The 16,599-nt window shown below is 28.7% G+C and overlaps 2 protein-coding genes across 2 annotated transcripts in view; one reads left to right on the top strand and one right to left on the bottom strand.

The window, feature by feature from the left end:
* LOC142321063 (DNA repair and recombination protein RAD54B-like) overlaps positions 1 to 213 on the bottom strand; it is a 79,948-nt gene extending 79,735 nt beyond the window's left edge. The window contains exon 1 of the mRNA XM_075359065.1: positions 167 to 213. The gene's annotated coding sequence lies outside the window, so the exon portion shown is untranslated. The remainder of the gene's footprint in view (positions 1 to 166) is intronic.
* Positions 214 to 547: 334 nt separating this feature from the next.
* Positions 548 to 16,008, top strand: LOC142322342 (uncharacterized). The gene is made up of 5 exons (XM_075361314.1): positions 548 to 839; positions 1,498 to 1,671; positions 2,433 to 2,687; positions 4,236 to 4,632; positions 14,298 to 16,008. Exons 1-5 carry the CDS (start codon positions 639 to 641, stop codon positions 14,303 to 14,305), a joined length of 1,035 nt encoding a protein of 344 aa, XP_075217429.1. The 5' UTR covers positions 548 to 638; the 3' UTR covers positions 14,306 to 16,008.
* The last annotated feature ends 591 nt before the right edge of the window (positions 16,009 to 16,599 follow it).

The raw sequence follows: 16,599 nt of genomic DNA, 5'->3' as shown, positions 1-16,599 counted from the left end.
ACTTACCAACAAAAAAATAATTATTCACTACATACACAAAAACTAACTTATAAGATCAAATATAAGCATTAGTAGTACCAAGATAGAAAAATAATTATTTTTACAATTATTTAATATCAATAATCCACCAGAATAAAAAAAATATCAGCCTTTACCAGTTGCTAACCTGCTTAATTGCACTGTAACAAAATGAAACTTATCCCTCCAAAAAATGGCACTCTAAGTGAACAGCTGATTTCATTGCCAACAGTTTGGTATTAACTCAATAACTTTTCTTGAAGATGTTTCCTTTAAAGATTGTTTTCAGTATGAATGTCTTGTTTAAATTGTATAATTTATTTATGTTAATTTTTATAAGAAAGTTCGGAGATTTTTTTTATAATGATAAAAATGCCACTCTTGCCAGCAATCGAAACCAGAAGCAATAAGTGAGCGTTATTTATTATACGACCAATTTGAAAAATAATGAGAATTTCCTTTATATGCAAATATTTCTTTTAATTTTATAAGTACTTTTTAGTATGATGGCATCACTGTAGAATTACAAACTATGTGAATGTAAATATGTATTTTTGTTTGGAGTTCGTGGCTAATTTTTTTCGCTTGGATGTTGAATTGCAAATTTGATGTTGTAACGTATGAAGTATAACATTAAAAAGATGAATACGTATAGTCGACGTATTAAGACTTCGTTTTCAGTTAGAGAGCAAAGTCTGCCCGAAGAATATGAAAATTCTTGTCGCCTATGTTTAACTAAAGATAGCTTAATGACTGATATTTACAATGATGATGATATTGTCCCTATTCCTTTAAAATTAAGATATTGTATTGCTCTAGAGGTAATTTTTTTGTGTTTAGCAGTTCTATTAAAGTGTTGAAAGAAAATTTGCAATCCATAACCTAAAATTTAGTTCATTACATTAGAACCAAAGAGAAAAGTTATTTTTAATTTTGTTATCATTTTCAGTCTATTAAACAGCTTGTTGCCGTAGATATTAGGGATTGAATTTTATTACATAAATTACAAAGTTTCTGAATTGTCTAGCTGTGAGTCCGATTGTTCAGTTTTGTGTTAGGTCTTAAACTAATGTACAGGTAGATAGACTGTGAAATTATCTTTAAACAAGTTTTATTTGCGATATATTAGTTAATGTGAAAGTTTTTTAACAAAGCAAGGAAGAGAAACAGACAGAGGGAAGGATTTGTAGCTAACTGTATTTTAAATAAATTATGAGACGTTGAAGAACTGTAACATTGAGTGAAATATAACATATAAATGAAAGTTTTCTGTCTTTCACCGTAAAATAAAATATATTGTCATTTCAAGATTTTTTTAAAACTCAATATTAAAATTCAACAGTTACAAAAATTACCATAAAAAAATTAAATATGATTATTAAGTTCTAGATAAATATGGTATTTTAAATGTATTGTTTTATCCTATGATTTAATTGTATGAAGTGCTGGAATTAAATTAAAAGAAAAATTCTTTTTTAGGTAGCTAAAGATGATGGTCTTCCAAGTGCTGTATGTACAGAATGTATGGTACAACTTAATCAATATTATGCATTTAAGAAACGATGTTTAGCAACTGATGTAAAATTGCGCCAGTTTATCAAAGTTCCATCATTTTCAAAATCTTTAATGTTAGATGTAGACTCCAGTTCACAGGTAAATAAACAATACAGTATTTATTTAAGCACAATAAACAATTAGAAAACATTAAAATCTTATTTTGTCATTTGGCTAGTTTATTCTCTTAGAAAAATAAAAAGTTTAATAGCATTTTATGGATTCAGTTTTGTGAGTGTACTTAAATAAACCTGAAGGAGATGAAATATTATGTTGACTGAATTCCAATAAAAATTATTTTTATTTTACAGAATTCCATTTTGAAAATTTATTTTTTACTTGAGAAATTGTATGTTTATATTATCCCATGTTTTCCTAAATTATTCTATTTATTTTGATCAAATAAAAACCATTGTTAACTTTTGGAAGGCTTCTTAGCTAGGTTTGCTCTCTGTATTTGTACATTGAATATCCTGAAAAAACAGTTGGAGATAAGTTACAGGAAAGTTGTTAACATCTGCAGAAAAAAAATTCTTTAAAAAGTTTTTAATAATCAATTTTCAAGTTTTGTAGTAAAAATTGATATATTTACTTTTTGCCAGTTGCACTTTAAATTTCTGCATACTTATTTGAAATATTTTTCAGAATTTCTAATTCTCTGCTTTGTCTTTACCATGAAAAGCATAATTAATTCCTTTAATTTACTAGATTCAGGCTCTTTTACGGCATATGTATGTGTGAACAAATATGTGTATTAAGCAATTATATAAAATGTGTTGGACAAATCAAGCAATGGTTTGTTTTAATTTATACTTTTATTCTATGTCTCCTGTAAATGAGAGTTATGGTGATGGTTTCAGGAAGTGACTTTACTGGAGAGCTCTGAAGTCAACAAAAATAGTAAAGATGCATGTACTATCAAAATTGAAGAAAGTGGTTTAATGTACCTTCATGACTTCTATAGTAATAATAGTTGCAGCAGTAATGGTAGTAGTGGTAATAATAATAATGATGAGAACACTGATAAAGATGATGATGATGATGAAGAAGAAGAAGAAGAAGGAGAATGTGATAATTGTGTTTCAGATATTAATGATGCTGTTAATATAAAAACGGTAAATAACAAAAATTTTATTTTGTGTAGCTAATAAATTATTATGATGTGTATTGTAATATATATACACTCAATTGTGTAATAAATGTAAATAAATTTAATTGTAGAGTTATGAAATGGTTTATTATTCAATTTTATATTTAGTTACTAAACGTTATCTCAAGTATTGAGTCAACTTCATTTAACACGTTTTATCAAATTTTTTGTTTATCTTTGGTAATTAATAATATATATTTTGTAAGTTTTTCACTTTTAAAGCTTCATAGTTTTTCCTTATGATATTTGGTTGTGTACACTTTGATAAAAAACAAATGCATTTGTCAAACAATTAAGCAAACAATTAAACACAAGGATGATAACAAAAGTAATAATGGTTGAATTCTAAATTGATTTTTTTCACTATAAACATGGCCAAAGATGATTTTCATTATTACTTTTCTACTTTCTCAGCTGTGATAGTTATACTTCATATCTATACAGTATTCTGTTTAAGGAAAAGTATACTAATCGAGTCAGACTTTGCATGTCAAGGTTTTTGCAGATTTTGATGTGTGACCTTCTCTGATAACAAAAAACACAATTTTAGCATTGAAAATTTCTATAAGGATATGTGTTCATATGTGGCATATTATTGCTTGATATCTCTTGATTGGATAGACTCATTTGGTATAATGATTTCTGTATACGAGGCATTGTTACAGTTTAGTTTTGGTCACAATCAGTCAAGGTAGTAGGGAGATATAGACCTTATGGTTCTGATACCTTAAAATTTAACTCAAAGGGTAGATCAAATTTTTCACATAATTTAATACCCCTCAGATAACTAAGGTATTATCGGATTGTAGTTTCTGTTATTTAAGCCTTCATAAGTCGGCGGGTAGGAAACTGTTATTTTTTCAGGGGTGAAAGATAATAAACTTAATTTTTTTTTTCATCAATTATCATATTGTTTAATATCTTATGACTGGATTAACCAAATTTTATACAGTTATCTCTAAATATAGGTCATTGATACCTTTAATTTTGATTACAATTGGTAAAGGGAGTGGGGAGATACAGTCAGCATGGGTACTATGGTGATTCAAAAAGGTCATTTCAATCAAAAAGTGAATTTTTTTCTTACATAATTATATTTAGTTCTACTTAATTTTCCTCCAAATTAGTAATCTGTTTACAGTGAAGACCTCAATAGTTAGTGTTTTAACTCTGCTTTGCTGATATTTTTATTTTAGGATTATTAATCAAACTTTGAGTGTTTTATAAACTGTTATTATTATGTCATATCATTTAGATGAGTCATTAGTAATATAAAAAGATGGTTGACTGTAAACAGTTTCAAAAAAAAAGAACCATAGCTCAGTGAATTTGTCTTGGTTTTATCTATTGATTGTTTATTCTTGTGCTCTTTTTCTCATGTATTATTTAAAAATTACTAGGAGCAAGCTGTACTGTTATCTCATCACTTTTGCTTTATTTTGTAATGAGCGTTTTTTTTCTTTGCTTTCTGCTTTTATGTTAGTTATTACACAATGTGTTTCTGTAATTATAGGAATATCTTGGTGGGATAACTTCTGAGATATGTGATGAAAAAAATAAAAATACAGTATCTGAAGAAAACAGAAGATCAACAAGAATAATGCTTAAAAGAAAAAGAAGATTATCACCGATTAATTCTACTTCTGGTAATGGAGAATCAATTAGTGCTGATAAAGAGGAAATCTCAATTGAAAAGAAACCTCATACATCATGCAAAACTGGTTACCGATGTTCATCATGTAATTCCCGGTTTTTAAGTTATAAAGAATTGCAAGGTCATATTCGTACAAATCATGTTGAAACATTAAAAATGTGTACTATTTGTGTAAAATCATTTATTTCTAATAGTACACTCGAACGTCACATGCGAATTCACACCGGAGAAAAGCCATTTGTTTGTCAGAAATGTGGTAAGAAATTTTCTCAGAAAGAAATATTAAATAGACATTATTTTACTCATGTAAAGCCTTTTAAATGTCAGTACTGCAGTTTTACTTGTGCACTATCAGATTCATTAAGTAATCATATTCGAAGTTGTCATACAAGTAAAGAATCTAGAAATTATCCTAGGTATCAGTGTTTAAGATGCGATAAAGCATTTTGTCATTCATCAGGACTATCAAGACACCAAGCACAGCATTCTGGTGTCACCTTTAGATGTATACTTTGTAGTAAAGTATTTTCTGATAGATCATCTCTTAAAAGACATAGTGTTAAAGTTCATCCTGATGCTGTTAACAGTACTGTTGGCTCATAATAATTTTTCCTTGCTTTTGTAGATCTCATTAGTTTTATCTCAAGTTACATGATGACTTTGTTTTATGATACTTAACTGGTATCATCTAATAGCAAACAAAAGAACCTGTGATGAACAGTTCTTTGTGCATTAAATTATTCAACAATGGTGTTCATGTTTATTATTAGGGATTAAGTTTTATTTATGTATCAAGTTCTTAAAAAGTTTCATCTTTGGTTAATTATTGAACAATTTTATTTAGTAGAAAAATTACAAAATATTTTAAGTATTGTATAAGGGTTTGTATTTTACAGATTTATCTTTGTAAGTCAGTAGAAAAAAATTCACTCTTAGTTTTTAACCAAATACTGGTTACTAGTAATTGCTGTGATATACATATAGAGACTCAGTTAGTTATCGGTTTACATTACCTTAGAATTTACTAAAGTTTGCTGGTTAGTGTGACTATATGCATAGCAAGACTTTAAAAGGCATATCTTCTTACAATTTTATGCCATCAGTTAACTAGGAAGTTCTTAATTTTAGCTTATAGATTTACATTTTTTTAAATAAAATCATTTTAATATATTTGGTAGTATAGTTGCATTTGGTTAGTATAGTATACATTTTCAATGTTCAGTTTTTTGTTTTTTTCTTGCATTTTAAACAACCCATAAATACAGTAAATATAGTTTATAGTGACTTCCAAGGGACCAACGAAGGGGAATAACAGATAGTCGCAATAACCAATGTTCCTTAGTGGTACTATTTAATGTCATCTGCTCGGGCATTGTAATACAGTAATAATCATTAAAAATAATAATAATAATAATAATTTATTTTTGCAATAAAATAATATGAACAAAAATATGCAATAATAAATGCAAATACGGTAAAGTAAAGGAAGATAGAGAAAAATTATAAAAATTACTTTTTCTGCAAAAAGTCTGTTATTTTGCTTTGTTTTGAAAATTTCATGTTGTAATACAGTTTTTGAAGGTTCTTTTCTAAAACAGAACTAACACTTTTTGTTTCTATATTAGCAACTTCTGTAAAACTGGCAAACGGTAAAACTGCCGCTAAAACTTCTGAAAGATTTGGCAGATTGATGTCTTCATAATTGTTGCTATCATTACCTACACCCCCATCTATTTCTGCTAGTACATCATCATCTGTTTACAGTTTCATGAATTTCTAAATTTTTGTCAACCTCTTGATAATCTTCACAATGCATTTGACAATGATTGGTTTTGCATACCATTGCCCCATACCGCTAAAGATTTTTCTTTGCATGCAAGTCAGTAACTTCACTAGACTGTGGTAAAAATCCTGCATGTAAAAAGCAATTTTTTACAGTCGGCAGAGAAACCTCATTCCATGATCTTTCTAACATAATTTATAGCATCCAGACTAGCTATTTGTGTTTCCTTTTTTTTTTATCTAAATGCTGTATCATTTGTAAAACTTGCTATATTTTGTAGTGAACTTTTAAAGACTTGATCACGCCTTGATCTAAGGGTTGTAAGACTATTGTTGTTTTCAGTGGTAAGAATACTACCTTTATACACGAAAGATTTTCAACATATGATGAATCGGACAAATGTCAGTAGCAGTATTTTGACATTTTCAATCTTTAATTCATGGTCCCATTTTCATAACCAAGATGTAAAGATATCACTTGTCATCCAAGCATTCTTGTTACTTTCATACATAAGAGGAAGTGATTTCATATTTTTAAAACATTAGGGTTTAGCATTTTTCCCTATAACCAGAAGTTTTTTTATCAGTTGCAGTTATATTTGTCACAATTAGTAGTATTAGTCTTTCTTTTGATAATTTTCCACCCAAACACATTTTGCCTCTAAACTGAAGGGTTCTTTTTGGCATCAGTTTAAAAAAAAAGACTGGATTCATCAGTATTATAAACTTTTTCGTCTGAGTAGCCCTCTTTTAATTTTGGCCAAATGGTTTCTAGCAATTTTTCTGACACACCAGTTGGAGCTTCTGCGGCTTCACCACTTATTCTCCCTGACACAATATTGTGAATTTTGTAGCTTGGAAGTGTTGTATCCAAGCTGAAGTTATTTCACGTGGTTTACCGAATTCTTCCAAAAAATCATTTGCCTTAGCTTCCAATACAGGGCCACTAATAGGTATATTGCTATCCCTCTGGTATTTAAACGATATTAACAGTGCTTGGTCTACATCATCATGTTGACTAGGCTGTAATTTTTTTGATTTCATAGAATTTGTTTCAAAATTTTTCTTAATTTTTTCATGGTTCTTCCATATTATCGATATTGTCAAATGAATTCTTTGGCAATGTCCTTATTAGTTTCACCATTCTCTAACCACCAGATAATGTGCACCTTTTCCTCTGTTGTGAATGTTTTTCGTGAAGTCATAATTAAATCATCACTATTGAAGATATTACATAGGATATGTAAAATAAAATACTGTACCCACGCACAGCAAGATATACCCACAGCAGAAGATTAATAACTGAATGTGAGACTGCTTCAGTTTACAATAATGTGGTACCGGAAGAAGATAAAAAGCAATAACTACATTATATATGTAAGAAGAAAGGAAATTGTGACTCATTTTAACCATCAAAATATTTCTGTAGTTACAATGTAGGAATACTATGTTATTGATTAGTCACTTCTGTCTGTCATTATAAGCGATAAAATGTCACATTGCAGTAGGAAAAATAAGTCATAGTAAATTAAGTCATAAAACCGATATTTCATTACAACCAATGTCATTATAAACAATGTTTCATATTTTATTTATGCATTAACAGCATACCAAACCAACCAACAGACAAGTTTTTGGTCACTATATTTGATATCACTATAAACGATAATTAGTAAACATTTATTTATTATTTTTTTAATGTATTGCGGCTCAAGAAAATATATGTTTTGGTACCCTTAGTATGTGTTTAAGTTTATTGTATAGTAACCACATTTGATATCTATGTGTTATGCATCAAGAGTTTATTATTTTTTTTGTAAATATGTGGTATAATATAAACCTATTACAGTCCTAGACGGTATGTTTTTTCTTCAAACTAAAAAAAGCATACCACCCAAAAGGATATTTAAAAATTTATAGATTGTTATATAATTTGTTGAGTTATTGTATTCCTTAAAAAACGATTCTGCTACTTCAGTGAGTATTTTTTTTTAGAATAAAACATAATATATTAATTTTTAGTAAATATTGTTTTTATTTGGACACTCACAATTATGCTTCTTTGAATATAACAAAGAATGAATGAAATGTATTCTATTACGTAGAAATAATATAATTTAGTTCAGAAACATTATCACATAAAATCCTTACATCGGCCTACCCAACAAAAAGTAGATATATATTTTCTGGTCATTTGAGAAAGAACAGTAGTCTTAACAATAATGTATGTAAAGCAATTTTTGTTGGAAAATGTGTTACTTATAATAAAGTAAATAAGAAAAACATGAAAATATAAGATAGAAAAGGATAACCCGTTTATCAAAATAAACAATTAAAGGTAAAATAAATAAGGTTAATAAACATTATTATAAATACACTAAAGTAGCTTCATTTAAATACACATCAGATGTGGTTTTAAAAGCATATTTGAAGTTATTGTATATTGTGATAGGTAACAGAAAATCCAGATTGTAGCACTGATTGATTCATTGTATGTTATTACATTATTACAAAATATTGACAGTATAATAAATGTTAACAGAATACAGAGTAATGCATTCAGTTCAAAGAAACAAATATCACATTGAATTTAAAAAAAAAATTAATTCTGGGTAATTAAAAATCTAATGAATAAAAAAGTATGTATATTATTGAAAAAATTACCAAAATATATCTAAACGGAAGCATTCATAACTTATTATACCTTCTACTCTTCACAGCTGGTGGAAATACCTGAGATTAGATTTTAGCAGAGCAGGTGAAAATGATTTTTCATGCCCGCAGATTTGGGATATACAGTATAAAAAAGGTTAAGCTAGAATAAATTGCCAGTGACTGAAGAATAGACATTTTATGATGGTTAACTGCTTCTCTTTGAACCAAAAAACTGAACATGCTGATGAAAGTTTTTTTTGAATAGATTGCTGCTGCAAGCTGTTAATATGTAATAGCTTGCAATAGTGATATTAGTCACTATTGCATATATATTTTCTCGATTGATGGCAGAAGTTTTTTTGTTTATCAGCTGAGCTTTGGGATCAATTTTGTTTTTGTTTATTTTGAAATTATGTTACCATTATTTTGTTTTATTGCTTCTTTTTCTGTTTGCTCTTTTAATTGTTATTCAGTGATTTTTGATAAAAAAGTAGCTGACCCCCTCCCAACTTTGTTTGACAAGGAGGTCAGCTACGCTTTAAATATAAGCTTTGCATAATAGTTGATGAAGACAATGTTCTGACCAGCCTACAGACTGACCTTTACAAATATCAGCCGCTTTTAATTATTTCACAGTATATACATTCTTGATCAGTGAATTTTATTTATTTAAAATTATCATATATTTTTCAGATAAAACTTAGCTAATTAAAACTTAAACCATACAAGTTTTGTAAAAATAAGAATTATTTTTCATATATAGGAAGCATGTAAGGAAGAACAAGTAGATTTACCAATTGATCATTTGGGAGGCATACCAAGATTCATTATTATGATAAGACATTTGGCAGGTACTGCACCAGAGGCTTACCATAGCCTAGGCCCAACTGGATTGCAAGGATGTATTTTTACTCATTTTTGGCCTATAGACATGATAACATTTTAACTCTAGAATGGTTGCCTCAATTCTCATGTAATAGATATATCAAAGGTTACATCTTAAATACACAAGTTATAGTTGATAAATGGTAAATTATATGTTTTCCCAGACAAAAAAAAAATTGTTGATCACATTTAGTAAAGCAATATATTTAAGCAAGGATATGAATAATCTAATTTAAAATAAATTTCGATTAAATCATGGAAATTCATTTTAAAAATATTAGTTAAGATTGGTTGTAAGGGAAAATCAAAAGAAAATATATACGTAGCATAGATAACACAAATTCACTGTAAGAGAATACTAATTTCCAATAATTTAACAATTTTTATGTATATGCAAAGTAGGTTCACAATTCTGTGGCTGACTGAATGTACCTATACTAGTGTTTAAGAAAATTCAATTTTTTAGTACTGGTTATTTTTTAGCCACTTAGTTCTTTACAGCCATTTCTGGTCTAGAGAATAATAACAGTCAGAAATTGTATGGTTTTCATTCATAAGACTTTCTTTACTCTTCCTTCAAATATTAATACAATAATCAATATAGCAGCTAGCATCAGAAAGCTGTGTGCATCCTTTACTGTTAATAAATAAATTACTAGAAAAATTCTAACTTGTGGAAAGAATGTTTTAGTTAAAAGTTTTTTTACCGTTTTATGATTTTATTAGTTTGTTATTTATAAGGCATTCAAGTGAAAAAACAAAGAAGAGAGTTTTCCAAGAAATATTTCAGGAATATTTTTGAAATGTTAAGTAGTAATTTTGAATCAGGGCCAAGACTAAATCAACCTGCAAGGTTAATAAAAATAATCATTTATGAATGGAAATTGAAAAGAACAGACTTTCATTCTAGTTGTAAAAAACTAACAGCAAAAATAATCTTTCCAGTAAAGTTTTTAACTTTTTAAAGAACTTAACTGAACTTCTGTTAAGTTCTATAATTAACTGAACTTAATTGATTTTAGTCCTGATTCTTTTAAACTATTTGGAAGCTGATATCTATGTTTGTAGGTGGAGTTCCCACTTAAACACTGTTACGATATTGCTATCTCTTATTTTCTTCGAAACTAATTATCAAAATATGTTTTATAAATCTCAAATGTGTAACACCAATTTGAAACAAACTTCTTTGGAATTTGACAGTAATTTGACTATAATTGTATGTATAATTGCTAGTAATAAATTCTATTGCTTAATGTTTTTCAAGCATAATTTTTATTTGAATGATGTGTTACTACATCAGCATTAATACCAATATGAATGAACTCTTCTGCTATTGTTTTGTTTTGTGTTTTTCTTGATTTTAATTTAATTTTATTCTTTTTCAATAATATGATCGGTGTTGTATAAATAGAGTGTAAACTGCAGTGGGCAGCAGACATACTTGAATCTTGTCCTTAGTCGTCCAAGCTCAGAAGAAAAATTAAGCCTTAAGTTACACCAGCCTTCTGGATCTGCTGGACATAGCATATTTTTACTTGGGATTAAAACAGTGAAATTGTATGAAAAGTTGAGACGCAAGCTTACCTATGTAGAATTTTACAAAAGCTAAATGGGAGGAATACACATGACAATAACTAATATGTGGACATAACTGAGAAATTATTCAAAGGTAGTATAGACCACATGCATTAGGAAATAAAATAACAAATTACCAAATGCGCTGCAAAATTCATACAGAAAGATCAAATCAAAAGGTATACACTCCTTTCTGGACAGTGAACTTGAAAAGCTTAGGGTGGAAAGAGATGCAACTCAGAGAACAGCTCAAACAAGTGGCTCTCATAAGGATTAACGAAGAGAAATATCTGGGACTAGTGCTGGATAGTAAACTGACCTGGGCTAAACAAAGTGAACATCCTGCAGTGAAAGGTGAATCTCAACTGCGACTGATGAAATGAATAACAGCCATAAAATGGGCAACTATCGCAGAGGTTTTAAGAACTGCTTACATGTCATATCTAAGACCAGTTCTGGAGTATGGATCTGGAATTATGAGAGAGAGAGAGAGAGATTATTAATGAGAGAGAGAGAGAAAAAGAGTGAGAGTGAGGGAGGGAGGGAGAGAGGTGAGTGTGAGTATGAGTGTGTGGCATAAATGCATGCTAAGGAATTATGGTGACAGCTACTGACTCAGCCTTAAGGCATCTTGATTTTGTTGAAAATAAGACAGTAAGGATCATTATCGGTGCGACAAAATTAACCCTGATATTAGCCATGCAATTACAAGCAGAATTTGAGAAAAAATAAACACACAAAAAAGATAAACCAACCTCCCTAAAAGACAGATGAGAAAGGAATGCCATCCTCCTTTATGAGAGGCATTCTTAGAAATGGCAGCGACTACTGGGCAAACAATAGGGATACAACTCAAGAGGCTAAAAGTACAACTGACATTTAACCATGTGACAAAATCTATCACCTCAAACCTAGGCCTGAACTTTGAATTAAGAGAGCCTCTGCCAGACCTATCTAAACATGGCTTTTGGACATGTCCATTTACAGTTGCTTTAAACTTAATAATGCCCATCAACAAATCATTGACTCCTGTAGAACAAAAGGCGGTAGCATTGACCACTGTAGCTGAATGCAATCCTGAGCCAGAATGGATTCGAATATTCACACAGATGGATCAGCTACTGGAGCAAATACTGATGCAGGTACAGGTGTGTGCACTAGCCTGTTTAAACTTTCAGTAGCTATTGGGGAAAATGCCACAAATTTTGACGGTGAGGTAGCTGCTATTACACTGGCCTTGGAAAGAATGATGGATGCTGCCGGAAAAAGATAGTGCTGCTGTCAGATTCGAAGGCAGCATTGCTTGTGATTGCCTCTAGTCAATCCCTGTCTACTTATGTAATCCTCGCATGCCAAAAAAATCATTGTAACCCTCAGTAAAACTGTAGATGGGGTAGTGATGCAATAGATTCTGGCCCATTGCAGTATCTATGGAAATGAACAAACGAATCACCTTGCGTTAGTGGGTGCATGCCAACCACAGCCCATCCTGCCTGTTTCATTGCATAGTGCAAAACAAATGGTCTGCAGTGCTATCAAGGAGAGAGAAAGAACAGGAAATTTTAAAGGTTGTGGTGACAAATGCTAGGTGTCAGTGCTCGGCCCTAAAAAAGACCTCCACTGACTTTACCTAGAAATGGTAGCAGTGGCACATTTTATTCTAGCCACTGGACACGATAATTTGCGACACCATCTAAACATAATAGGAGTAGCTGAGACCTCAGTGCATCCTATGCAACGAAGAAGAAATGACATCCAATCATATATTTATATTTCTAGCAACTTAACCAACGGAAACTGACAAGACCCACAGTAATATGGTGACTGTGAGAAATAAAATGGCAGAAATGCCTACTCTGGCATAGAAAAAAAAGAAAACACAATTGTAAACATTTCAAATTCCACTGAAAACAAACTAATTAAAATACATATTACAAATTTCAGGACAAATTAAATAATATTTTTAATTTACTTTTTTTTGCAATTTTTTTTTTATTTTTAAAGTTAATTAAAAATGTAATTATTAACATACTAATGATTGTGAAGATGTCAGTTAGTCAAAATTCTGCAGACTTAAATTTCTAAACAATATTAAAAAGAAAAAAATCAAAATACAAATTTGGAATTTTATCAGCACTTAAAGAATGTTTACCATTTATATATATTATAATTCTTGGATGAATGATGACAGAATACACGTATGGGGAACAAAATAATGTTGAAACGGTGAACTAAGCTGTGAATTACACAGTGTGAGTTGTTTTGGACTAAAAAGCCTTTTTAGTCCAAAACAACACAATGGAAGTGATAAAATTAATCAAGAGCACATTTGACAGTCAAAACAGAAGATAATATACAGATGAAATGGGCAAATGATAGATAAATATAAATATTAAAGTAAAAATTGTGTTAATTAAATAAATAAAATCAATAAATAATTATTTGATGTAAACTAACACATTTTGAAGAAAAAAAATATATTTTAATGTAGAAGTAGCCACAGATTAATTTTTGAGTATAGACTTACATCACTTTAAGAAGTCTTGTGGCTTCTAAATTTGTTTGCCTGTGTAAATATTTTTGTTTTACATCATCATCCCTATTAGCATACCATTGCACTTGGTATGCTAATTGACTACCACAGCTCATATATGCACTTGCATAGATGACTTTTCCCCAACAAATTAAAATAAATGATATTAATTCAGGGTAATATATACATGTAGATATTTAATTTACTTAACTATAAATTGGTTATGTATTTACACTAAATTTCTTTTTTAGATATATATATTTTTTTATTAATTTTATAAAATTTTAATTTAACTTTATTTTATTTATGGTATCACTTTGAGTTGTGCTGATATCTGATTTGTTATAATTTATTTGAAAGAAATGATGAAATATTTGAAGTTGAGGAACCATATATTTAAAACAAATGTATTGCAGCTGTAAAATGTGTTTTATTTGTATTCGTTTAGGTTAAGTAGAATATTAAAACAGCCTTTCAATTTTGTATCCTAGGTGAGTGAGTAAGTCATATTCCAGAAGTGTCCAGGATATTGCTGCAGCTTTATTTAGTAGTTATGTCCCTTGTTTTTGAAGTGGCATTATACATGTAGCAATCTTATGTGTGCTGTGCCAGGATGTGTTGTTGATTAGAATTCAATTGAAAAAATTGTGTCCAGGAGGCAAACACAAAGGAATTGAATTAAAATTTTAGTAATGTATCCATGTCTCAACCTTTCTCATGTAAAGGCAAACATTTAACCCAGTTTACGCTACCCTGACACAGGAAATATCATCCTGCTTATCCATTATTTAATAAAATAAGTTAAAATTTCATCATTACATCTGTAACAACAATAAAATGGTGCTGAACATACTGATATCAACTTTTGTCACAGGTAGGATGCTTAAGTATTATTTTTTAATTTATTTAATTTTCATTATCATGGAAAATCTAAAATTATAAAGAATAGAACATGAATTTTTTTCCTTATTTGATTGTAATCCTGGCATGAATCTATGAATGTTGTGGTAATTTAACTGTTATTGAAAACTGAATAAAATGTGCAATAAACACCATTAATAAGAACATAGTTAGAATGTAAGGTGATTTAAGTACATTATATTTTTGTTTATGGTCATAGATAATTACCTAAAACTTTTGAAATGACATACCAAAACAAATTTATTAAAAAATAATGATTTAATTTCACTTCATAAGGTTTTTATTCACTATTGTATTCTGTTTATTAAATTCAGTTCAGTTTGTGTTTTCAAAAGTTTGTAGTTTTAAATAATTTTAAGAATTAAATAGAATTGCTTTTATTTCATGTGTTGTGTGATCAGTTAAAATTTATTCTTAGTGAAAGATAATACTAATTTTTGCTACAAGTTTGCTTTAATACGCTATAATTGTCTTTTGTGTCAACAAATTTTGCAGCACCATTTGCATATCTATTCCGTCAGTGGTTTAGATTGAATGAGATTGTTTGTTTAAGACACCAATGTGGTTTCTTATAAAATAAGAGAAGAATAAAACCTCTTTGATATAGCATTTCAAGAAATTTCTAAATGTTATTTTGAATTCTTTATTATAAAACCGTCAGAAGAGGATTTTTGAACATTTTTACTTACAAAAAGAATTTATAATATAAATCATTATTGTATCATGTTGTAGTAGTTTTTGAATTACTGTAACTGCATATTTATTGAAAAATCACATTTTCATTATCAGTAGCAACTGTTCTATTTATGAACTTGGTAAAAAAATTTTAAAAAAACTAATGCTAAATTGCATAATTATATGATCAAAAATCATATTATTCATAATATTTTCAAATAAGTGTAAAATTCTGATAAAGATCTGCAGTCTAGATGAAGTGAATAGCCATCATTGAGAACAAATTTTATGGTAACTGAAACCCATGAAACAAAGAGGTTTTTAAAGTTAACTCTGACTCAGGGTGAGAACAGGTCATCTATTTTGGTATTAACTATTTTCACTGTTACTACTTTTTTAATTTAAATTGACTTATATATTAAAATTTAATTATAACCTTGTATAAAACAAGAAAGTTTAAGTGTTGTATTTGGTCAAATTGATGGCAGATAGTTTTGGTATTTACAGCTTTTTTATCAACTTATACTTTTGTTATATTTCAATAATATCTGAATTAAATTATAAATGTAAATATTTTGTACATAATTAAAGCCATGTTATTATCTTTGTAGTTGTTATTTATTGAACATTAATAAATAATTTTATAATGACAGATACTACAATAATTTATATTTCCCAAAATTTTATTTTTATTTAAATGCTCTGAAGGAAATAGAAGTTAGTGATACTTTGAAAATTTAGAATTTAGTCTGGATGCATAATCTGAACCACTAAAAGTAAAAATTGTAATAGTTATTAAAATGCAGTTATTTTTGAAAAGAAGATTTTTTTACTAACTTTGAGTAGTTTTATTAAGTTTATTGAAATATCATCTTAGGGTAGTTCATTAAAATATATTAATCATTTTTAAGATATTGCTTTAAAAACAAATCATTTTTTATCAACGCCCCAGAAATTGAACGATTTAGTCAAGTGAATCATTGAAATCATTAATTATGTGTTCATTTATGTAGGCATTATTCAACTGACTAGTCATTCAGAACTATACAGTATAACATTAAATATAAAAGTTATTTTTGAAATTTTAATAATTTAAAATTTGATTAACTTTTTGTTCATATATTTTACTTAGGTGAATTTTGACTTAGCTGCTGTAGTATAATCTTTATAAAAGTTGAGCCTACTTGATGTAATACT

This window comes from Lycorma delicatula, chromosome 3 (assembly GCF_047948215.1).
Source record: "Lycorma delicatula isolate Av1 chromosome 3, ASM4794821v1, whole genome shotgun sequence".
In the NCBI taxonomy this organism is placed as follows: domain Eukaryota; kingdom Metazoa; phylum Arthropoda; class Insecta; order Hemiptera; family Fulgoridae; genus Lycorma; species Lycorma delicatula.
Note: the sequence above shows the minus strand (reverse complement) of the source record. Positions and strands in the feature narration are given on the sequence as shown.